This window comes from Xyrauchen texanus, chromosome 9 (genome assembly GCF_025860055.1).
Source record: "Xyrauchen texanus isolate HMW12.3.18 chromosome 9, RBS_HiC_50CHRs, whole genome shotgun sequence".
Classification (NCBI taxonomy): Eukaryota; Metazoa; Chordata; class Actinopteri; order Cypriniformes; family Catostomidae; genus Xyrauchen; species Xyrauchen texanus.
Window position 1 is genome coordinate 17056006 of NC_068284.1, and position 24880 is coordinate 17080885.

Here is a 24880-nt window from a genome sequence, read left to right on the forward strand (position 1 = left end):
GAGGGGAACAGAGTGCTTATGCTTGCTCTTTGTGTGATTAGAAATGGGATGGAGTCAGAGCCATTAAAACTGTGTGAGATAAGAAGAGAGCTCATTCTGTCGAGCTGACCCTGCTGATTAAGAGGCTAATTCGCTAGACGTCAGTAAAAACCTGGAGATGGCTTTACCACCCGCAAAAAGTCCTTGAACAAAAAATGCATTTTCTTCAACAACTATTCCTGATCAAAATCCTTTAAAAGCAAAAATGTATATGCAACACTTTCAAATTTGTTAGAGGGCAGCAGTAAATGAGCACTCTAAATTCATGTGAGGTTTCAAGTACAATAAAAGGGAGAGGAATTAAAAATCTTAGAAAAGTAATAGCATCCCCCTTCTCACAAAGCAGCACAATCTGAAATATAATTAATGTCTGTAGCGCAAATAAGCTAAAGCGGAATGAAACAGGCCTATTCAACTGGTGGCCTCTGGGCCAAATCCGTGGCCTGCTTGAGGTTTTAAAAATTAAACAAGTCTTAAAAATTCCAGGCATGTGAACATGTCAGGCAATATCATGCCCTGCTTGCAACACAAATGAATAGGGAGAAAAGTTTAAAGGCAAAAACAGAAAAAAATTAATAAATAGCTATATAAATGTTTTATGAAAGCAACAAGACAAGTATGTTCCAACACTGCTGCACTAGGTCTTACCAATTTCTCTTTGAAGACCATCTGCCTCAACCATTTAAAGTCAAGAGGTTTAAAAGCAGAGAAGACAAAGAGGGAGTCCTTCTCATAGCGCTCAGGCTTTTGGATGGCCCCCTCGGGATAGGTTATCCTCAGGGTGGTCTTACTACCTACATCTCTGGTGTAACCACTCACTGGTGCCTCGTTGAGTCTAAAGAATGAATGTAAAATTTAAAAAAATCAGATGAACGTGCAATCATCTGCATTCATGTCTAAATTTCTCCACTGTGTATCCATCCATGTATTTAATAGCACAATGTGACCTTGTTGATGGTGTGCACACTTACCTCACCACAACGTCATATTCATCGATGCGGGAACCCAATGACTTGTTGCTAAGGATGCCGCCATTACCTACTACTATACATCTTTTACAACTCAAACTGCAAAGAAAAATGAGAAGACAAGTGTAATTCCTCAAAGCCCCCCCAAGATATTTCTACAATCTTATTCAGCATATTAAGAGTGCCAGAAGACCGGATGTTGCCTTATTTACATTCTATAGTTATTTTTATTTAAACAGCCCAGTTACAAATCAGGTCAAGTTATACACAGTTAAAGCTTTTCCACCATCAGGCCAAAACAGTTACCATTGCTGAATCATGTCATTATGTACCGTTCTGGGCTCATTGGCATGGTTACAGTTTTTCCACTGTGATGTGGCAAAATGGGGATTAGAATGGACTAACAGAGCAAGTGACCGTGAAGGCGGTTGCGGTTGTGAAGGAGGTCGCACAACGGACACCATGTCATGGGAAGGACATGGCACAGGTATCAAACGTGGGGCATGTTGTTGCAGTTCAGGTGACAGACAGTACACACAAAAGTTAACAAGGTTTTTCCCTTCAAGAATGAACAGAGGGGCGTTGATGAGTTTTGCAGGTTAGTGTATGAAACTGGTGTAACTTCGCAAACTGAACGATTAGAAACTGTAACGTTTATTATACAATTTCTCAATTTGTAGCATTGAATGGGCTTCATTGGCATGGAAGAAATTTGAGCAGCCTGGGTCATACACGTCTGGTGTGCGACTCTCTTGAGACACCACTTACTAAAAGTGTTTCAACAGCACAGTTCTCTGTCATGAGTATGATTAGCTAACCGTGCTGAGAAATATGTGCAAGGAACGGTTTGTAATCATACTGTACCGAACCGCGCTCAAGTGGAAATGCTACTGGAACCTCATCGTGCTCCGAAACGTTTGGACCAATGATGGAAAAGCACTTTGTGTAAAAGCAAATGTATTTCAGCTAACATAGAGTACATACTTTGCCACAGCTAAGGCTGCCATAACTATGTCCTAACCTGGCATAAAGCAAAAACATACATTATTGTGTAGTGGGATTTTGGATCAATGAGATTGATTCAGAAACAGACTGAGATTGAGATTGATTCATGCGACAGACAAAATGTTGCTTGTCACGGTCGCAGCATGGACAAAAGATTTACATGAAAAAGATGGCTTTTATTGTATTGCACCAGGTTAGAACACAGTATAAGGCCTTTAAGCAAATTTTCAGAGATGCAATTCAAAGTCTTACCTATCCAAATTTGGACCCAGTCCATAAACCTTTGTGGCAGTTAATATATCATCTATGATTCTGTCTGTAGAAAAAGAATGAACAAATGTCCCATGAACAAATGGTTAAGGCCCTTATCTAACTCAAATTATTTTATTAAACCAAACATCTACACTCCAGGTGGTCTGATGGGGGAACATGATTTTGTTATGCATCCCGAGTCTCCTGGAAGTTTTATTATCAACTGGAAATAGGTTGCCGACACTGGAAAAACTAGCCTGTAAAAGTGGAATGTCATCTGCAAACAAGCTAAATTCCTTTGACAAAGACTTCAATTTAATGTTCTCCAATGCTCTAGTTACATATTTCACCTTGTGATGTAAATTGACTGTGTTGTTTGTTCATTGCGATCATTCCTCTGATACCCTCATCGGCATTCATGGCAGCCACAATTGTGATGTCTGATATCAGTGAAGACACCAAATTTGCTAGTAAGGATAGCATAACTGTCACCAACAGAGTCCCTAAACAAATCACTATGTATACTACAAAAGGCCAAAGACGGTAAAACAACCTAAACAACAAGTCAAAGGGCACAAATAACTATAATTCTATTCTGAAGAACAAAAATCAAGAGGTTAAAAGTATAATATGGAGAAAACCTCTTTGGGAGGTCTTCTAGGCACTTTGCAGTACTTGTGAGGTGCCAAATCTACATCTGTACATAATTCTTCCTTTTTCCCTCATCTGGTGGTTTGAAAGTATCTACCCTAATGACTACCATTACAGTTTCTGTCAACAAAGAGTTTACATGTGACATGATCTTTTTCATTTGCATAGGCGCTATGTTATAGTCAAACGTACTTGGACATCCTGTGGTTTGGATTAAAGCGAATGGTTGTGATTACAAAACTGCATTGTGTGAGAACCTTCTGTAAATGGATTCTCCCTGTAGAACAGTGACAGTCAGTATAGTGTGAAAGCTAATGTAAGAGCTTGAATTCCTGTTATGTGAAGTATTAACCCTAAACTGTCACCTTAATGATCAAAAAGCATAAGGGAGCCGCCGTCATTGTTTGGACAAAGTGCTGACAGCTTGCATCAAGCATCACTACTGACAGCATAAACAGTGGAGGGACCACACTGGAATAAGGGAGGGACAAAAAGCGGAAAAAAAATGAAGCAGATTTTTCAACAAAATGGGAAGAGCAATAGGTTCTAATTGTTTTAAGATAATGGGATAAACATTTCATCTGTGTATCACTCTTGGCAGTTTAAACAAATGGGCCCCTCACCTTCAACATATACTGTTTTGGCAAGGGAAATATGGCTCTAAAAATATAGTAGAAACGGTTTGGTGCGATAAAAACATGAGAACATGAAAGGCTAATGTGCTAGAGGATGCTGTCAGAAATTTCTGGGGCATGACTTTTGAGAGCATTAGTTCTTGCATGTCAGGTAATAACACATTTCCTTCACTTAATGTTTGTCAAGAAGCAATTTTGTTTAAAAAGTAATCAAACACACTCTTAAACTAGTTAAACATAATTCAGAGCGGGTATTAGTGCTTGACGAGTAGCTCTTAAGAACTCTACCAACCCGTGTCACTGGAGGTATTTAATAAGCTACTTAATACTGTTGGACACTTAAAAGGCCAAACCTACAGTCAAAACAGCCATAATGGCCTTAATTCTCCTGTCTTTAAAGGATGTTGGGATTACCCTATTGTTGAAATCTGCAATGCTTTGAGAGAATGTTTTTTTACAGAGGGGTACGTAATCAAGGAGAGAAATCACAAAGTTGTAGGTGGCCACAGGGATTACTTGAATCAAAATTGGTAGTGAAAAAATACAACATCTATTTTTATACTTTTCTTATCAGTGACTCAAGAACCTTTGTCAGGATCTATTCAAGAACCACACGTATCACCTATCCAAATGAATAAGACATGCCATGCTCACGATCCATTCAGAAAACAGAAACCAGGTGTAATATAAACATGGGACCTACTCTTTTGAAAGTTGTCATGTGTGTGGACAAGGCAGCCCTTAACCGAACACAAAGGTTACATTCAGCGTACCCTTATGTGCACGTTGCCCTCAAGTGCTGGAACATTTGACAATGTGGTGAAATCTAAGATGTAATCATCTTTTCAGATAGTGGGGAAAAAAAGACTTTAAGCAGACAATGGTGGATTACATTTAACAGCAATTGGTTTCAAGAAACCATTGCCTTATCTAGACACAGCCTACTATCTTTCCCAAAAAGTTTTTCTTTTTGATATATTTACACATCACGTGAAGAATGAAGTTACTGTTCTTGGCTGAATGGAATAAATCTCCCACATCACTGAAGCGACCATAACATTTCTTAAACAGGTATTGAAGTATCAGATCCCAAAAGATTCCATGCTTCTTGCTACATTACTGCTAAATTGTACATAACATTTAGCCACGTACGCAACAGGATTTAAATGTTCAAATGAATCCCCTAAATTACTTTTTATCCAAAGTAATATAGGTGACAAGAGATATTGTTAGGCAAATTTTAGTAAACCGCCATCTACCAAAATGATGTACATTTTTTTAATCAGTTCGAGAGTGAACACATTTCCCTCTAGGACTACAGATAGCACGCTGTGCAATCAACCTTAGAGGTGGGTTCTGGTCCTGTGGAAACCGAGAAGTAATTGCGTTCAAATAAATAAGTGTGAGACTGATTCTGAGATTGCATTTTCTCTCTGTAATAAAATGTTTACTCCACTGACGGTTAAGGTTTAGGGTTGGGGTTAGGGTGTAGAATTAACAAAATCTGCATTCCTGTTGATTGTAGTAAATTAATAACAATAAAAAAACAACTGGCATTTGGCAAAACTCTGAAAAATGGAGCTGACAAGTACTCATCCGTTTAATAACACTTCCAGCTCTGGCAACTGGTGGCAGTGCTTTGAATTTCAGTATACTTAGACCAGTTTCAACAGCAAAACTTCCAATCTACTGATACTGAATTTACGATGTGATCAATCAGCATCGAAACTGACTTTGTTTTGTTTATGATACTTAAAATGCTGCCAGGGTTGCTATCTTTTGACCAATCAATTTCAATTACTTGTCTATGACTTTTACAGTTGTTTGGGATTACTTGACAAGGATTTTAAAAAATAGTTTTAAAGAGCTATAACCCAAGCATAACTAAAAAAACTTTACAGTTGAGTGCATAACTTTACACACCCCTTTCAGAATGTACAAATATATATTTAGTACTGCCTTTCAGAAGCTACATAACAGATGATCTCAATTCTTAAGGAGCTAATTTTTGATGTAGAACACGGTTGTCAGTCCCATAAAATTCTAAGAGTACAGAATGGCATTAAGCACTCAGAAGTGAAGTGACAACCATATCTAGTTGCAGTGTGTACGTGGCCTTTGTTTCTATAAATACTTTGGCATGGCATCTGGTTTTTGATTGAGTGTAGGAATGCACGAAACTGAATTTCTGGGCAGATACCTATAACCAATAATTTACAGCTCGTTGTTAATCTTAATCCTTTAACCTGGAAATGCTAGCTAATTCATTAAAAGCTTCTCATTTGAAAACTGCGTGTCATATAAAAGCTTGGAATTTGGCTGCTATTTAAGGTTTGGCTGATGTAACATGAACCAGAAATGTGCCTGTAAAACACATGTATGCTGATTTAAATGATAAATAAATGACAATACACTTGCATAAATTGTGTTGGTGCCTATTTATGAGTGTTTATGATAATCCTTATGATTTGCTAACAGATAGAATAATAACTTAAACAGCTGTAATAATGGATTAAACCAAAATGAGGTGATAAACAGCATGTAACTAACATTAAAACAACTAAACATACAATACAAACCCTAAACTCCATATACATCAGAGTATGTGAGTGGAGCGACATGGTTTTGCCTGGAGCGAGGAGCAGGATTTAAAAAAATCTAAGCATCAACGAAATACCTGTTAACGGACCTTAATGCAATAATGCACCACGTGTTAAGCAGTGTTAAACACTACTGGCATGAAGGAAAGATGGAATTTCTGATACAACCAGAAAGAATGTAATAAAAAAAAAAATACTAATTTAAAATCTAGCAGCACTTGGTAAAGTTCGACCTCCAGCGCGAAGGTTAGTTTCGCTTTCTATTTTCACGCTCCCTATTATTGTGTTAAGCTTGCGGTAAAGCTTGACTTAATTAAATGCTTGACTTAATTTCATGCTCATCTCTTTATTCTTATGTCAAGTGGCATATAGTGAAAATTAATGATGGGATGGTGAAGGTGAACGCGAGTGGGGGGGTGATTGCTACGATCAAATATTTGTTGTGTAATCCTAAAAAACACGATGATAATACATTCATATGTGGAGAGAAAATCTAAAAGGTCAGTAATACAAATATCCCCTATTAAATATTTATAATAATCATATCAACATTCTAATCTAATGTATCACAATCTTAACTGTAGGCTATTATGTCCTGCATTAAATATAATTGAACTTTTAACAATGCAAAACACAAACTGAACTAAATCAACATGTTAATATTGCATAGTTTGATTTTAATCGATTGCGATCTAAATTTATTTTAGAGCTGTAGGCTAATTTATACATTTGCAGATGAAGATGCTCAGCAAATGCAAATAGAAATTACAGAATTATAGGGCAAGGTTAATTAAAAGAAGTGCAATAATAGAAAATAATAGTAGGAAATAATTAGGCAATAACACATAAGCCTAATAATGTTTTTTTTTTTTTGGTAATTTATTAATTTGCTTTAATTTTATATTTTGTTTTTGTTCTGGAAATGAATTATTATTATTTTTTTTCATTTGGTAATTTATATTTTAAATTGAATGTCTTTTAGTTTTTTTGCATATTGCAATTTATTTAATTGATCAAACCCAGAGAATGCTGCTATGTTTCAAAAGTAATCTGTAAAAAGAAATAACTTTACAGTGGAGAGGTAGTACTAATTTTGCCATGGAGCGAACACGAAGCGGTGATTCTCTAAACCAGGAGCGTGGAGTGAGCGAGGAGTGGGAAAAGGACAACCCAGAGTGGATTGATTAAAGAATGCTTTGAGCGTGGAGGGGAAATTGTTGTCGCTCCACTCCACTCACTACTCTGGTATACATGGTGTAATATTTATGATAGCAGCCAGACTGTGTGCGCAGCAGTGGTTTGTGTTTCACAGATGCTTACTACAGCGTATGTAATAACTTATACCACACTGTATAGCTTATGAAATGTGAACAACAATCATAATGGGAGTAGGTAACATTTTAGAGATTAAATAGTCGTGAGTCATAACGTTAGAAAAGGCCAACTTTTAAAATGCAACAGGCACATTCATTTCACTCAAAAATTTGTGTTTTTAGTCATCTCTCGTCACTCTAGAGGATGCTCCATCAGTGACATTTCCTTCCATAAGCCAATGGAGAACATTGTTGTTAACCATGCTTACAATATTTTCTCACAAATGTCCTTCACATTTCAAAAGAACAAAACACTGAGAATAATAATATTAGAAAATGGTTAAGCATACTGACCTTGCGTTTTTAATCCAAATGGAGGTAAATAGTTGCTAACTTTTGCAAGCCGCTTAAAGTTTCGGTCCAGAAACATGGAAGCTGGCTTACTAAACCTGCAACAACAATAAATACAATAAAATACGTAATAAATATTATATACATCATATCATATTGGTAATGCATTATAAAGAATATTTTTTTTTTTTTTTTTTACCCTAACAACATATAAATTGACAACAAATTCCTGTCCTGGACATTAAGAGCCTGGTGAGTCAAAAGGGGCTGTGAGACATTTCACCTTATCTCTGCTTTGCCCTATGCTTTAAGTTTAAGACAGCATGACTGAACCAGCACCAATCAATCACAAACCCAGGCCTCTGTTCACCCTTTCACAGGCAGACTCAGGGGATACTCTACCCGGAGGCAATTTCCCAGGAAAGATGTGAAGCTTCTGGATGCACAAGCACAAGAATGAATGCTTGTGCCTTTGACCCGCAGGTCCTCACTGTCATTTCTTATGTACTCCGCCTGCTACTAAAGGGCATTGCTACAACAATTAAAGCAATTCAAATGTGAAATCTCCAGGAAGTGGAACATGAGTCAGTTAAAGGGACCTGAATGTCATCATTTCCTTGCCTTCATTTTTTTGAAACCGTATGACTTTCTTCTGTGGAACACAAAAGGAGATGTTTGGCATAATTTTAGCCTCAGTCACCATTCACTCTCATTGCATCTTTTTTCCATACAATGTGTAGGGTGACTGAGACTAACATTCAGCCGAACATCTCCTCTTGTGTTTCATGGAAGAATGAAAGTCATACAGGTTTCAAAAAAATGAAACCTGTATGACTAAAAAAACGATTCTGTCATCATTTACTCACCCTCATATTGTCATACAGGAACAATATGAGGGTGAGTAAATGATGACAGAATTTTCATTTTTGGGTGAACTATCCCTTTAACAGGTCCCAATAGTTGTGTAGTACACACTTTCAGAAGCTATCAAACTAGCAACATTTTTCAATATAAGATCCATTTCTGGGGTTTCCTTTCATTTAATGGTTTAATTTAATAAGAACCCAATAAATCTCAGACAGCAGAAGCATTTCCCACAAACATGCAGTGAATACTGTCGCTCTGCTGCTTCTGTAAGTGTGTGTGCACATGATGGATGTCTGTTTTTAAGTCCCTCCCAACTCAACAGGGTCATTATTCATTTACAAACATGGGGAACTTGCAACTTTTGCAAGGTATTATTCCCCTTCTTAAGTCTTTTAGGTTTAAGTTAGCAAATTGCAATAGATTGGTTGGTGGATGACTAACAAGGAGAGCTTGTCAAGTGGCTGAATAAACAATCAGGTCCCCTAAAGAAAACTTAAAAGACTAATCATGGGTCAGTACAGAGAATGTATGGGTCATTTAGAACATAGGTCCTGCTTTTGGGAAGAAAAGCAGCAGGACCACTTTCCCAAACATAGCAGCACAAGTTTACAACCTTCATAAGTCCCATTAAAGTGAGTGGTTTAACAAGACAGCCTTTTCGCTAACTGAGGACTCCAGTTGCTTTTATATCACTCCAATCCACAAAAATGCCAAATACATGGGGAAAGTGAGGACAACCGAAAAGAAAAAAGTAAATTGAAGAAAATGTCAAAGAGCAGTGGCAGGAAATTGATGCGAGGAAATGAATGGGCTCGCTATTGGCAACTGTCTAACCAACTTTGATAAAAGTGTGTCTATTTCATGTACTTATTGCTTAAGGGCAGGGGATGTCTGACGGTGTCAAGAAAATAGGAAAAACGGTCATATCAGACTCGCCGCTCCTTATATCACCTGATAAATGCAGATGAAGCAAGACCTTGCCAAAACAAACTGTGATTAATTAACTAGTGGCTTACGGGGTGCGAGCTAACTTGCGTTATAAATAACTGGGTGCAAGAGCTTCGGGACCAAAGACAGACAGGGGGACCCCTTTGCTTGTCGTAAAGGGGTCCCAAACAGGAGGCCTGTGCACATTGTGCTCATTTCCTCAAGGCTATCTCTCACTGAGGGCTGTATTTTCATAACCGCCCATTCAAGTTCACTCACAACATTTGACTTTAGAGTCCAATACAAATAGTTCTGGGAAAGGAGTGGAGGTGTTGGAAATGAAGTGGATTCCAGGGGTAAGTCATAGACTGAACTAACAGAGGGCTGGGATCACTTCGCTTCAAGTGGTTTCCAATACTGTGCTGTATATTTGGGGATCCCATAATAAAATAGGAATTGGGAGAAATAAGGAATTCCCAGTGCCAATATGTTGCACATCCTAGTGAGCTTTTCCCTACCCAAACACTAGACTGGAAACAACAACTGTTTTTTGAACAGGCAAAGAATGGTTAACTTCAAATGTATTGAAATCCAGATTTGTTTTAACTGTAAAAATGGACCACATGGGTACGAGTAAAATTTGAATATCCAACACAACCACTCTTAGATTTGTTCTTTATCCAAACAAAAGTACACAATTCTGTGCTCTCAGATCCTATCTTAAAAGGAAGATATGTAATTTTTTCATTTGTGTTAAGCAGATGAAAGAAAGTCATATACACCTGGGATGGCATGAGGGTGAGTAAATAATGAGAGAATTTTCATTTTTGGATAAACTATCCTTTTAAGAAAGGAAAAATGCAAAAAATAAACGAACAAATTAACTTGTACAACTATTGATTTCAATACAATTTCCAAATTGAACGTTACTTATCTAAATACTCATTTAGAACCCGGATCATTCACGTGTTAATTGAAGGCACATTATAGAGACCGTTAACACATATATGCCTTTAATAGGTGGGACTGTTAAAATGTAAATTTATCAATTTATTCATTGCTCTGTTTTGTAAGTCTCTTGGTACTTATGCTGCCTCTTAAAGGACATGCAAAATCTGCCCCAGCCTACAATTTTTGTGACCTGAACCGGTCATTCTTGTGGTAAGATTTCTTTATTCTCTCTTCTGAAATTAATATTTTTGTTTTGTCAGTTTTTGTTTAAATCAATCCAGGACAGCCACTGACTAAACTTTGACTAAATATTGTTTTTGCTATTGTATGATAGTTCCTAAAGTCCTTTCTAAAATAATCTTGCTTGATTGGTGGAAAAGCTATGTCTAAACAATCTTATGGCGATGAAAGAAGTATCCATGAACAAACCAAACCGTGATTCAGAATGCTCCTCACTTGTTGAGCATGCTGAATTGGAATTGCCTTATGCTATCAATGGCTGTTTTCCACCAGGAGAATTACCCTAAAGTTGAAAGAACAACGGAATATGGATGCAGTCAAAAATGGAAACATCCATCAAAGGTGTGTGACATCATCGAGGGTTGCTGAGTGTTCGGTGGCATCATTGAGTGTTTCTGAGCACCATTGAGAATTTAGTCAAACTGAAAATTTGACTCATTACCACAGTGGCACCACTTGACAGGTCTTTTCCCTCTGACCGCAAAAACAGAACCACTGTCCAATTCCAAAAAATTTTACAACAGGCACATTGTGTAGCTCAAAAAGATGAGGAAGTGGTTATTTGTTGTGGTAGATCACAAATTAACAAAGACTGAGTCAAAGATATAAGTCAGAGATATTATAAGACTGGCCTTAGGGGCTTCGTAGCTGAGGAATGACATAGTCTCTTGATTGGTGAATGGAGCGAAGTGGAAACCAGGGAAAAGCAAAATTCTGAATCAAACACATGAGGAACTTGAGGATGTTGCTGTTACGTCAGGGTTGAACCAGTAAATCTCTTGCAAAGCTTTCTCCCTTTCACAAAGTTTTCACTTAATTCTCTGGACGACAGAGTGTGAAATATTGCAAAGCCTGTCAGATCAAAAACATGTCTGAAGAAGGCAAAACAAAACATTCTACCAAGGAATTTGCCTTTTTCCACCCAAACTTCCATCTCATTTGCATCTTCAATTATCCTTCCTTTGTGAAATATGAAATGTCAACACAACCACAACCAGCATTGTGCCAATTCACATAAACAGCAATGGCCCCATATGCAAATCTTATTTACTTTATACATAAAAAAGCAGTTCATACTTTGGATAGATAGCAGTCATTTTGGCAGCAGCATATCCAGGTTTGCAGGCTCCATCACTGAGATTTCCATACTTGTACACCAAATCTGGAGGCCTGTGGACACAGTTAGGGAGGAGAGATAAAAAAGGCATTAATTTAACTGGACAGGACTATAAACATTGAAACTGACAGCAATATAGTGCAGCATTATAATTGAGACAAATTGTTTTTATTTAGTGTGCGATGTGATGGATTACTTCTAGAGAGGGATGTGATGGATTACTATGCAAAACTTTGTTCAGTTTTGATGGTGTTAAGTAAAATATTGAAACAATTTGAATATAACAATTTGTTGCATGGACAAACTGGTTGTTACAAACTTTTTTGTAATGGTTGCTGTAATGTGATCAGACATAATCAATAGATCCACTTGAATTTAAAGCCAGACCCCTTAACCCCTTATTTGTATGTATATATATTAGCACTGTGCAAAAGTCTTAGGCACATGTTTCACAAAAACATTTGTCATAAGATGGTTATTTATATTTTCAGCTTTAGTGTTTCAATAGGAAATATACATTTTAGAATCCCAAACATTTCTTTTACAAATAGAAGAACATGTAGCCCTGCAAAAGATGGCATGGTCCCCACAGAGACCCCCCACTGGACATCGTGTCAGTCTCTAATTACATGGAGACAGAAGCAATTGAGACTATATAAAAATATAAAGAAGAACTGTGGCAAATTCTCCAAGAAGCTTGGAACATCCTCTCTGCCAACAACCAATAAAAATTGTATCAGGTGTACCTAGGAGAATTGTTGTTTTATGTTGATGTTATAAAGGCAAAGGTGGTCACACCAAATATTGATTTAGCTTGTGTGGAGCGGAGGGGAGCAGGGCCGGGTCAGAATATCACGGGCCCGGTCCCCAATTGGCCTGATGAGGCACGCGAGGGATAAAGGCGGCCGGTGACGATGGTTTGAGAGAGAGAGAGAATTACGGGCATGTCCGTCATGTGTGTGTTTATGTGTTTGTGCTTTTGGTTTAAGTTTGCATTAAATTATGATTTATGTTGACAAGCCGGTTCTCGCCTCCTCCTTGCCTATCCTTTAACTGTGTTACATTGGTGCCTAAAGCCCGGGAAGGAGGAGGGATGCCCGTTGCAGAGTCCTCGACACTGCCGTCCACCCAGGGGAGCGCCGCTGCCATCTGCCGGGTGACGGAGTAGCCCGACCGCCCGGATGCGGGGCAAGTGGGGACTGGATACCCCGACCGCCTGGAGCGAGGGAGCCGCTGCCGGAGGAGTGCCCTGCCGTCCCCAGAGACGCGGAGGGGTTGAGTGAGACCACCGTCCGCGAGGGGAGGAGGGAAGAAACTCCCCGACCGCCCGGAGTGGTAGGGCCGCTGCCAGGGGCGAAGGAGTGTCCCCATTTGCTGCCAGAAAAGCGTAGGGGCGTTCTGCCCGCTGGGGGTCGAGGGTTTGGAGCGGCTGTCGTCCGCCTGGTGTGGAGGAGTGTTCGAGGACCACGCTACGGTACATCAGAGAACAGGTGAGTGAGCTTTTTTTCTCTCTCCTCTCTCTTTCGCACCGTGTTGGCCTTTTCCCTCGCCTATTTTGTTGTTGTCTTCCCCTCCTGTCTTCTCCCAGGGCGAGGAAGGCGGGGATGACCACATGGGACGCAACATATACCCCGCCCAGGGATGGGGGGGGTGTACGTCATGCCGGTGGCACCCCGGCCTGAGATAACGCCGGGAGGAGTGTGGAGCGGAAGGGGGCAGGGCCGGGTCGGAATATCGCGGGCTCTGTCCCCAATAGGCCTGATGAGGCACGCGAGGGATAAAGGCGGCCGGTGACGATGGTTCGAGAGAGAATTACGGGCATGTCCGTCATGTGTGTGTGTTTATGCTTTTGGTTTAAGTTTGCATTAAATTATGATTTATGTTGACAAGCCGGTTCTCGCCTCCTCCTTGCCCATCCTTTAACTGTGTTACAGCTTGTTTTATGTTCACTGGACTTTATATGAAATTAAGTGATAAATGAAAATGTATCATCATTTTTATGTCATTATTTTTGAAGACATCCTCACTCAGCAACATTTTCCCAAGTGCCTAAAACTTTTGCACAGCACTGTGTGTGTGTGTGTGTGTGTGTGTGTGTGATATATATATATGCATTTATGTATGTATGCGTGTAATTAATATATATATATATATATATATATATATCTCATTTAAAGGTATTTTTTAAATGCAGTATACAACTTTACTCCTTTTCATTCCTGCATAAAATGCAACAGGAGGTTGTAAAAATACTAAAATATTCAGAATTCCTTTGAATGGATGGGGGCAGCTGACATGCTCTTAAATTCCAAAATTGAGCAGCATCATTCATTTTCTGCAGTACACAATGAGAACAGTTCAAATAAACAGGTGAGGAGGAGACAGGTCTGAATCTAAGATTCCAGCAGAGACAGACAAAAGATTGGAAGTGGGTGAGAACAAACAAATGTTGGCTGGACCACTTTGTTAAATGATGAGTCTGAATAGGAGTTCTCACACCTTTTGGCCAATGAACTTCCAAGAATTTCATTCATGTATGATTACTTGGATACAAATTTAAAATCCTGGTGCAGAAATTAAAAATCACTAGAAAAATCACAGCCTGGTCTCATGAAAATTACATGACTGTGGCAACATTTTTGCAAAAACTAAATTACATGCCTCATTTCACGTTTGACTGCAGTTTCCCAGTGAAATGTCCAGCGGGGTTGCACAAAAGCAAGTGAAATGGTGTCATAAACTGATGAGGTTTTTAATGTGAATATCAGATTTTAATGAGTTAAACATAGTTCCCTAATCTAAAACTTTAACCTAACCAATTGTGATCTCATTAAATGAGGTAGATGCAAAACAGGCATCATTAACCTTAACCAATGCTTAAACCTAACCAATAGTATCCAAAAACAAAATAAGACATTTTGCAAGCAAATTCCCTCCATAAGCACATTTTCTGAAGCAACCATGTCATCTTGTGTCACTTCTGACACTTTCTTCTCACAAGCAGCTTTCGTGTTTGACTGGTCTTGAACCGCAGTCTTCAGAGTCAAATGTCCAACACTAGGTGAGCTACTGGCAAGGCTAATCACACTGGATTAAGTGTGTAAATATAGGTGAGTCTGTAATGCAAGTGTTAAAATTTATAATTTTTCAAATTATATATTATAGTGTTTTCGATATATATAAAACAGCAGTGTGCAAGTAATAGTGTGAGAAAAGTGTTTATAAAGTCAATCAGCAACTGTAGTCGTGATTTGTGTGAATGTGATTTAAACACACAGTTGTTATAGCGGCTCTAGAGTTTACTTCAACAGAAAACTTTGAATAAATGTGGAACGCAGTACGTAAAAGTCCATTTGCAAAAATATATAGTAATGCTCATTCTATGAGACCAGGTTGGAATTTTTACCAGCACTTGAAATTCTTTAAAAAAATGTATATATAATAAATCCTAAGAGTTAAATGTGGCTTAATGTAGAATTCAACTTTCTGAGCCCTGAGGCAGAGCATAATAAAAAATTAAAAAATACTTTCCACTTTGAAATTCCCACGAGTTAATGTCTGGAAATCACAATTTAAAACATTCCCTAATATTTCCAGGTTTTTCATGACCATGGGATTTGTAATGTAAAAAGAAAAATATGCAAACTTCAAATTACTACCATGAAAAAACTTTGAAAGCATTAAGTTCCGTGTAACATCAAGACACAATGTCCTACACTAAATGCCTTTTCACCAGTCACAATTAAAGCCAGAAGACACTTATTTGCATAAGACTTCATTTTGATGAAGTGGTTGGCCCAATGGGACAGTGTTGTATTTTGCCGCCATGACAGCTCAGAGTCTTTAAACACCAGAGTGGATAGTGGATTGAAGCCAGCGGAATGATGAAGTGCACCACACAGACAGTTGTGCTCGAAGCGTCAATGAAATCTAAACTGTTGCACGCTTTGCTTATTGTATGTGTGTGTGGTGTAGATGGACATGCCTTCTCTGATGCTCAACAATGAGAGATTAGGGTGAGGTGAGTGTCTGAGAATTCAGGCGCTTCAAAGATTAAATGTAAACATACACCTACCACACACAGACCAGCAATATGTCACACCTCACACAAAGGCACTGAAATAGATTGCTTAAAGATACACTAATAACACTGAAGGTGTCAAAAAACACCATACATTTTCTTAAATTGACAACCGTTTTAAAAGTCTATTCTAAAAAATATTGTTACATTGTGTGGGGAAATTTTTATTTTAAAGATGCATTGCAGGTGATGCAAGCAGAGCACATCTTGAGCGAAGAGGCCATCTTCTATTTTCAAAATCTATCAATTTAAAACACTGTTAAAAAGCACACATTTTTTTCATTATCTGCACATCCTATAGTACTAGCAGGGGTCGCACAATCGTTCGTTGTGCAATGAAAAACAGATGAGGAAAAATACTTTTTTGAAAAGAAGATTCTTGTAAAGCACTAGCTATTATTGATCCATTTAGGATTAGGGACATATATTTAGGCAGAGGCTATTTGTACTGAGAGCAAATAGTGGCAGATACTATTTGCACCACTAATTAAATACTATCATACAGTACAGAGGCATCACTGCAGCATGTTTATTATGTTTTTTAGAGTTCCACAGACCTAAACTAACCTTCCCTTAAAAAATTAAACATTGATTTACTACATAGTATCACCCTGGTATTTTGTAGTCAAATAATAATAACCACAAAATTAAACATGGATACTATATTAACACCATATTACTGTAGAAACGCCATGGTTAATTGCATTAAATCTATGGCTTCTGCCAAAAAACATTGTTACTACAATATTACTATATTAAAACACTTAATTAATTTTACCCGGATCAAACCTTTCTATCAACTACCCGACCTTCCCCGTGATTAAATCTCTGCAAGGAAATCAACATTTATATAAATTTGTATTTATTACTATAAGTAGTATTAAGGTAATATTAAGGGTGCTGACAGGAAACTGTATGCGTTGTATATGCGTTAAAAGTGGTAAAAAATAGGTAGAATCGAACCAGCGCAGTCCGCACGAAAAAAGCAGATCAACCCCAGTTGCAGCAACAGTTTATCTTCAATTTCTGTGTTTTCACCAGACTATTGGAGTGCAATACTGTTGTGCCAGGTGCTATTTAAACCTAGTGCAAATAGTCACTCTGATTAATTTATTATAAAACTGTCTGCAATACTCAATTCTGATTGGTTAACTGCACCATTCAGCAGTTTGATATTTTAGAATAATAACTGCACATCCAGGAATAAAGTGATATTTCACTCGGAGATCTTTACAATAAGCTTATAAAATAATTTAAACTCAATCAATATTTCAGGTCCACTACAAAACCTAGTGAGCTGCTTCCGGAGGCAACATTTTAAGACATAATAAACACACCCCGATGCGAAGGCTGTTCCAAAAGTATCTTAATTATGCTGTTTCCCAAGATATCTTGTTTTGGCCAAAATCTGAGGTATCATCTTTTGTATCCTTCCCCTCTTAGATGATCCCAGAATGCACCGTGATGAGCTAGGTGTTAAAATTAATCCGAGATGGCAGACGAAGCAAGATACATTTACATTTATTCATTTGGCAGACGCTTTTATCCAAAGCGACTCACAAAAGAGGAAAACATAAGCAAATCATCTTAAGGAGACAGTGGTACAAAAAGTGCCATATTACAAAGTTTCACTATCATCATAATAGTATACAAAACAGATTTAAGTGCAACAAGAATTGTAATATATATATATATATATCATATATATATATATTTTTTTTTAGTGACGGGTTAAATGCTTTTTAAATTTAAATTGTAAATATGCTTATTTTTTAGTATTGAATGAATTATATCAATCTTTTTTTATATATATGACAGAAAACATACCATTTTACCCCAAATGTGTGTTACACGTATTTATGCTCATTAGGCTATCCCATCATCTCTCTCGTCACCTGTATTAAAATCAGTTGCGAGTCGAGTTTCCTGTGCACTGCGTTTAGTGAGGAACGTTATTTTAATGACGCGTGCGGTTGCTGCCTTTGCAGAGCGTTCCAAATCGCTCTCTTATGAGGCTCCATTTTAGTAAGGATGCTGCCATAAAAGACAGCAGCCTACATAGGCAGGAGGCAGCTCACTGGCTGCGTTTAACTCTGTCACAATAAATCCGATCTTTTACTCACGTCTGACACAGATTGGATATTGTTACACATTTGTGAATTTTATTGCTTCCGATCTGAGATACTTCCAAATGTATTTTTAAATCAGATACATATCCGATGTCTGGACATATGACCTGAGTCTAAACATGTATATCCGATTCCCCTTAGCTTTTACGACGTGTCCTTATGAAGCAGACGTGCCAGGCGCTCACACAAAAGTTTGTTTGTTTGTTTTTAACGCCATGCCAGCTTCTATGGCTATTTTTTTAGAGGCTTTTTCTGGACTGCACATTTCCATGCTGGTAAAAATTACATTGTGTTTTACCTAGTATAAAACGGCCTGTAAAATTAACCCCATGTAATATGTCCTTGAGCCCTTTAAATCTAGAGGTTTCTTAAGTTTTCGGTTTCTAGAGTGGATGTTGGTCGAGAAAATGTAAGATATGGGTTTTAAAGCTTCAGATAACGCTGGTTGTTGCATTTGGACTGATGCATGTTTTTCTTAAGCTTTTTATGCTGTCGAGTTTATTTACCCATGTGAAAGAGAAACAAGCATTTTTTTGATTATGATTTGAGCAGAATGAGTGTGGGAAATTATGTTGAGCTTATGTTGAACATAAAATTACATAATGTGAAGTGATTATCCAAATTTTTTATTCAAGAGTGTAATACCAGATTACAGGCTTATTAATGTCACAAATTCTGTTGTATTTAGCCAGATATTCCAATCATTTTGTTTTTATTATCAAATATACAGTATGATCATGTTTAATATTCCCTGCATAATTAATAAGCACAGTATACATATTCTAAATGGTCAGTTACGCATGACAGCAGTGTTTAAATGCTGTAGACACAACCAACTCTGAGATTTTTACAGACTTTGCTTCTCCCGTGTGAATTGACGGTAAATATTACTGATGTCCACAGTAAGAATTACTTTAAGGATATAGGTGAGGAAATCTAATCAAGTCCACATAGGGTTTTGCCCCACTTTTCATCTGACCGATGCTGAAATCATTAAAGCCGTGTTTACCATGGCAGCAGTAAAAATTCACTTCTGCCTTTTTTGCCTACGGCCATTCAAAACCTGAGGGTGAACTGTAACGCTCATAAGTTAAAGCGATCAGCAAAGGAATCAATTTGAAAAGGAGATTAATGTAAACACAAATATCAGATCCGAGTCATGTCTTGTGAATCTAAACAGGAGGGACAACATTTTTTTTTTTTTTTTTTTTATTTAAATCGGATACGGTCAAAAGATCGGATCTGTGCATTAAGCCTTGCAGTGTTAATGTAGCCAATATTTTGGAAAAGGCACTTTATGTACATTTATTTATTTGGCAAGTAGTCATGTAATAAGGAATAAATGAGCAGTCAGATGGCCATTTTTGCTTAATAAACACCAACAGAACGCCAACGCAAAACTGGAAGTGAAATGCAGCTGTTTCTTAAGACTCCAACATCTATTTCTTCTCACATAGTAACGTAATTTTAACTCAAATCATTATTTCATGTCCATTTAATTATTTATTTTATAAATAATGCTCCATGTCGAGCTCCTTATGACCCTGTTTGGATTTATTTTGCAATAATGACTGGCTAAATCTACATTATTACTTACATATATATATATATATATATATATATATATATATATATATATATATATATATATATACATGTGTGTGTGTACAGAATACTTACAGCTTTGCATCCAGATTCGCCGTGAACCCTTGCTTATCAAACACTGTAAAGAGAAAGATGTCAATTAGCATCATTCATTCAGACCATCATAACCCAAACTGATTAAGAAAGAATGTTAACAAGGTTGCATTAACATTCTTATAGATCCCAGATAAATTGTCATCTGGTGTTTAGTATGTAGTAGAAGCAGCAATGTAAGGCCAGCCAAAACATTCCCCAGTTCAGCTGGGTAATTGTGATAAAAAGTAGTTGTCCACCTATGCAGGCTCCTTAGACCATAGGTGTCTATGAGGTGCCAATGAAGCTACGTTATAAAACAAGAAGAGGAAAAAAGTTTGAGAAGAAAAATAAAAAGCAGTCAACAAAATATTTACAATTTGCTTTCCATTGCGATAAATCAATGAAAACATTTACACGTTTGAAACTCCAAGCATGCTTACTGTGGTGGCCAGAGCAGTGCAGCAAGAAACAAAAGATCAACTATTACCAAGCAGACTGAAATAATGAGCTTATTAAAATGACTGATGAGCAGGTAAAAGTTAATCAAAACATGTGACATTAATTAAGCTGCTACATCTTCTCATTAGCAAAACCAGCAAGAATAAGGCACCAGAGAGGACAGCATTGCTAATCAAATAGCACTACAGCATGGAAAGGGGAGAGTTTAAGAACTCCAGTGATGACTCAAGTCTCCAGACAGATGCTGCAGAATGGAGGAGAGGAACTGGTTAGAAAGTGACCATTGCTGAAACCAAAATTATTATTAAGCAGATGCTATAAATTAAAGCAACTTGCAGTTGGCCAATTGCTGGGACAAACCTCCAAGTGTGTCCTAAGGTTAAACTGCCTTGCTCAAGGGCAGCAGCAGTAAAGGAGTAGTACCTCAGTAACCCTATGAATTGCAAGTACACTCTTAAATTCAGACTTGAACCCTTTTAGATTGTGGCCCAGATCGTTGCTTAAGAGACTACCATTGCACACCTGTGTGAAGTTGGCCCCCCTTCCCAACGCAAAATGTCAGCAAAATAAGCTCAATCATTTGTGCTTAGTTTGTGCTGTAAACATTTTCGTTTGTGCTGCTTCGGTTTTGCACTGAATTAAATCAGACAGTTTTGCCTAATCCGGGCAGTAGTAATCGCAATTTCGCGCTCTGTTCTCAGAAGTCCTTGGAAGGTGCATATGCGAAAATCTAGTTGTCATGGCAACTGAATAAACAAAACCTCGCCTGGTCAATATTTACTCGTCAAGTGTAAGTCAGACAGAAACTAAAAGAAGGAAAGACATTATATTTATTTTTATAAAAATTTAACGAAAGTACATTTAAATTTTGTGCGATCTACCAGCATTGCCTTTGCGATCGACTGGTAGATCGCGATCGACATATTGGGCACCCCTGCTCTAAATTCACCCAAAATAAGCTCAATCATTTGTGCATCGTTTGTACCGGAAAAAAGTTTCATTTGTGCTGCTTCGGATTTTTAAATATTAGACATTTAATTATTGGCGATGACGTCACGCAACCCCCCCCCCCCCACATGCTCTAAATTCACACAAAATAAGGTCAATCGTTTGTGCTGGTTGGTGCCAGTAAAAGTTTCGTTTTTTTTTTTTTTTATGGAATCTCTGTCAACTGCTGGTTTCTTGGACATCTGTCATAAGCAAAACATAATTACCCACTTAAATAATCCTAACTCAAAAATTGCCATGTTCAGTATAAACTTTTCATTACTGTATTGGTCTGAATACAAGGATAATATAGTAATAATATATAAGGATAATGTATCTTATATAGGACCAATATGGTAATGTTGACCCCTAGATGCACAATGTATTCAAAAAACTAACATAGGTCACATGTAAAACTGTATTTAGCATGTATTTGTATTAGCAATGAGTATTCTGTTCAATAAACATTGACAATCTTACCTCTCTTGAATGGTGTACAATTATTATTGAAGTTAACAAATACTACTGTAACTGGCAGTGTTAAAACATTGTACTTACATTGGCCAGAAATTTAATTTAGTAACTACTTTTTCTCTACTAACTCTACACTAATTTCTACAAGAGCATCTTGAACAGAAGTGTCACTTGACCCTAGTGGTGGCAGTGAAGTGTAGCAGATGATACTCCATGTAAATAAATAAAAAGTTCAATCAGGAAACACCAGTGAATGAAGTAAAGATAATTGTTTATTGAACAAATGATGTGATGATTAGTCTTGACAGAATTTCTTAGACAATTCGACTAAAAGCGTGTTCACATTGAGGAGATTAGCGCTTTTGTTCTCGTGCCCAGAGCTGAGCGAAAGTGAGTGACAGAAAAAGAGTCCGACGGCCACCAGATGAATATTGAGCTGCTGCTGTCTGAACACCAATACGTTTTTAATAAACACTATAGCGACTAAAAAAACATTGATAAGGAGTTGTTGTTGTATTAAAACATCTTCATCCAACATTTTGGTAAGAGATTTAAATGACAAACCCAAAATAAAATGCTCACTGCTCATAAATCGTACTGACTACACACAAAACAAGATAGACCCATTTTAGAAATACATAATATAGTAGTCTAATATATAGTAATCAGAATGACCGAGACTGCTACTAACCTATATTTGATTTTTGTATCAGAATTGTATTAAATAAATATCAGCATTTATAAGTCGCCTGTAATTCAATGTCTAATATTTTAAATACCAAAGCAGCACAAACGAAACTTTTACCGGCACAAACCAACACAAACCAACGAGACAAATTGGGGTGAATTTGGAGCATGTGGGGGGCTGAGTGACCTCAGAATGACCAATAAATATTCTTTTAATACCTAAAACGAAGCAGCACAAACTACATTTTTTACAGCGCAAACCAGCACAAATGATTGAGACTATTTTGGGTGAATTTAGAGCATGTGGGGGGTTGGGGTGCTGCGTGACGTCATCACCAATAATTCAATGTCTAATATTTAAAAATCCTTAGCAGCACGAACAAAACTTTAACCAGCACAAACGATTGAGACTATTTTGGGTGAATTTGGAGTGACATCGCCTATAATTCAATGTCTAATATTTAAAAAACCGAAGCAGCACAAACAAAACGTTTACCGGCACAAACCAGCATAAACAAACAAGACTATTTGGGGTGAATTTGGAGCATGTGCGGGGCTGAATGACCTCAGAATGACCTATAAATATTGTTTTAATATCTAAAAAAACCAAAGCAGTACAAACGAATATTTTTACACCACAAACGATTAAGACTAATTTGTCGATGTTTTCAGTTGGGTGGAGTGGCCAACTTCACGCAGTTCCATTGCACAGGGATATAGAGACACATTATGCTGTAATCATTACAGACTTTTTTCTGAGGTATGAAGGCTCAGATGTTTTTTTTGTTGTTGTTTTTGGTAATGAAGCATATTGTATGTGGGTCATTCTCAGAAAACAATGCCATCTGTGAACTGTGAAATTTAAGCCAATTTCCATTTACCCATTCATCACCATTATATTTTAATGGGTTATAGAGGGTTTCTTTTAAAGTTCAGATTTGACCTACATCTTGTCTTTTCTCCTAACTGATTTATGCATTTTCTGAGAAATGCAGATATTGACTTTGTCTCTGCAATTTCTGTTAAACCTTGTTATGTTTTATCATTTCCTCCTCTACAAATAATGGTTTAAATTTCTCTGGCATCATATTTAAGGAAGTAACTTGTTTTACCACAATATTACATATTTAATATTTACCAAATATTGTTCTCGACACAAAGCAAAAAAATACTGACAGTAAATAAATTGGGGTATAATCGATATTGTAGCACCAAACTCTAATATATAATATTCCAACCCAAACTATTTTGAATGTAAAAGGAATGGCACAAAACACTTTGAAACAGAAATGTTGTGGGTTTATATATATATATATATATATATATATATATATATATATATATATATATATATATAAATAAAGCGCCCTGTCCAGTCACAGAGCAGAACTCCTCTGTTGCACAAGAAAAACTCAGCGACGGAGGAGACTTGTAAATATTATGACGTTCCGTGTTGCAGTCAGCGATTATTTACATCATTGTTGTGTCGCATTATGAGTGACGCAAAAGACCATTTCAAATCCGATGTGCAGCCAGAGTGGCAGACTGAGACACATCTGAAAAAATTTGATTTCAATTGCATTTGAAACCACCTCAAAGAAAAATTACTCCTGTCATGCACAAAGTGGATGTCCTAAACTACTTGCCATAACTATAGTTTGCTAATTGGTAGTTTAAAAATGGGTATGTAAAGTGTATGTAAACTTCTAACTTCAACTGTGTGTGTGTGTGTGTATGTATATAATTACCAGTTATAATGTGTTTATTACAAAGCATACAGAAACTGAATACCACCAGAATTTACTTGGCTATCTATTCAAATTTTAAGTACATAAATTCGACACCTATTATTTTACATTTATGCATTTGGCAGACGCTTTTATCCAAAGCGACTTACAGTGCACTTATTACAGTGACAATCTCCCCGGAGCAACCTGGAGTTAAGTGTCTTGCTCAAGGGCACAATGGTGGTGGCCATGGGGTTTGAAGCAACAACCTTCTGATTTACAGACCTGTGCTTTAGCCACTACGCCACCACCATTCCCATATATTATGACAGTGCAGAAATAATGTGATGCTTTAGGGTTAAAGGGTTAGTTCACTTGCTTCAATGTAAATTATCTCATCATTTACTCACCCTCTTGCGATATTAGAAGTGTATGACTTCCTTCTAATGAACAAAACAAAGATTTTTTAGGTGTATATACAAGTTTTGGTTACCACTAACTTGCATTGTATGGACATTCAGAGTTGATATGTACTTCTACAATCTTTGTTTGTGTTTAGCAGAAGAGGGAAAGTCAAAGATGACATTTGGGATGGCATGAATGAGAGTTGATGATTCATTTTTGGGTGAACTATCCTTTTAAGCTTAAGATTTAGCAACACTTAATAAATATTGGTACTTTGCAAGGCTGTAACCACATATTTAAGATTGAGGATATTATGGGCCATTGAAAAAAACATA

At 37.2% G+C, this 24880-nt stretch overlaps 1 protein-coding gene across 4 annotated transcripts in view; it reads right to left on the reverse strand.

The window, feature by feature from the left end:
- The window catches only part of LOC127649260 (CMP-N-acetylneuraminate-beta-1,4-galactoside alpha-2,3-sialyltransferase-like), a 110563-nt gene that overhangs the window by 30748 nt on the left and 54935 nt on the right, over positions 1 to 24880 (reverse strand). For all 4 annotated transcript variants that reach the window (XM_052134285.1, XM_052134288.1, XM_052134287.1 and 1 more), the window contains 6 exons: positions 19807 to 19849; positions 11877 to 11969; positions 7818 to 7912; positions 2265 to 2328; positions 1011 to 1106; positions 688 to 874 (listed from right to left, as the gene is read on the reverse strand). In XM_052134285.1, the coding sequence (XP_051990245.1) occupies positions 688 to 874; positions 1011 to 1106; positions 2265 to 2328; positions 7818 to 7912; positions 11877 to 11969; positions 19807 to 19849 (578 nt within the window). The remainder of the gene's footprint in view (positions 1 to 687; positions 875 to 1010; positions 1107 to 2264; positions 2329 to 7817; positions 7913 to 11876; positions 11970 to 19806; positions 19850 to 24880) is intronic.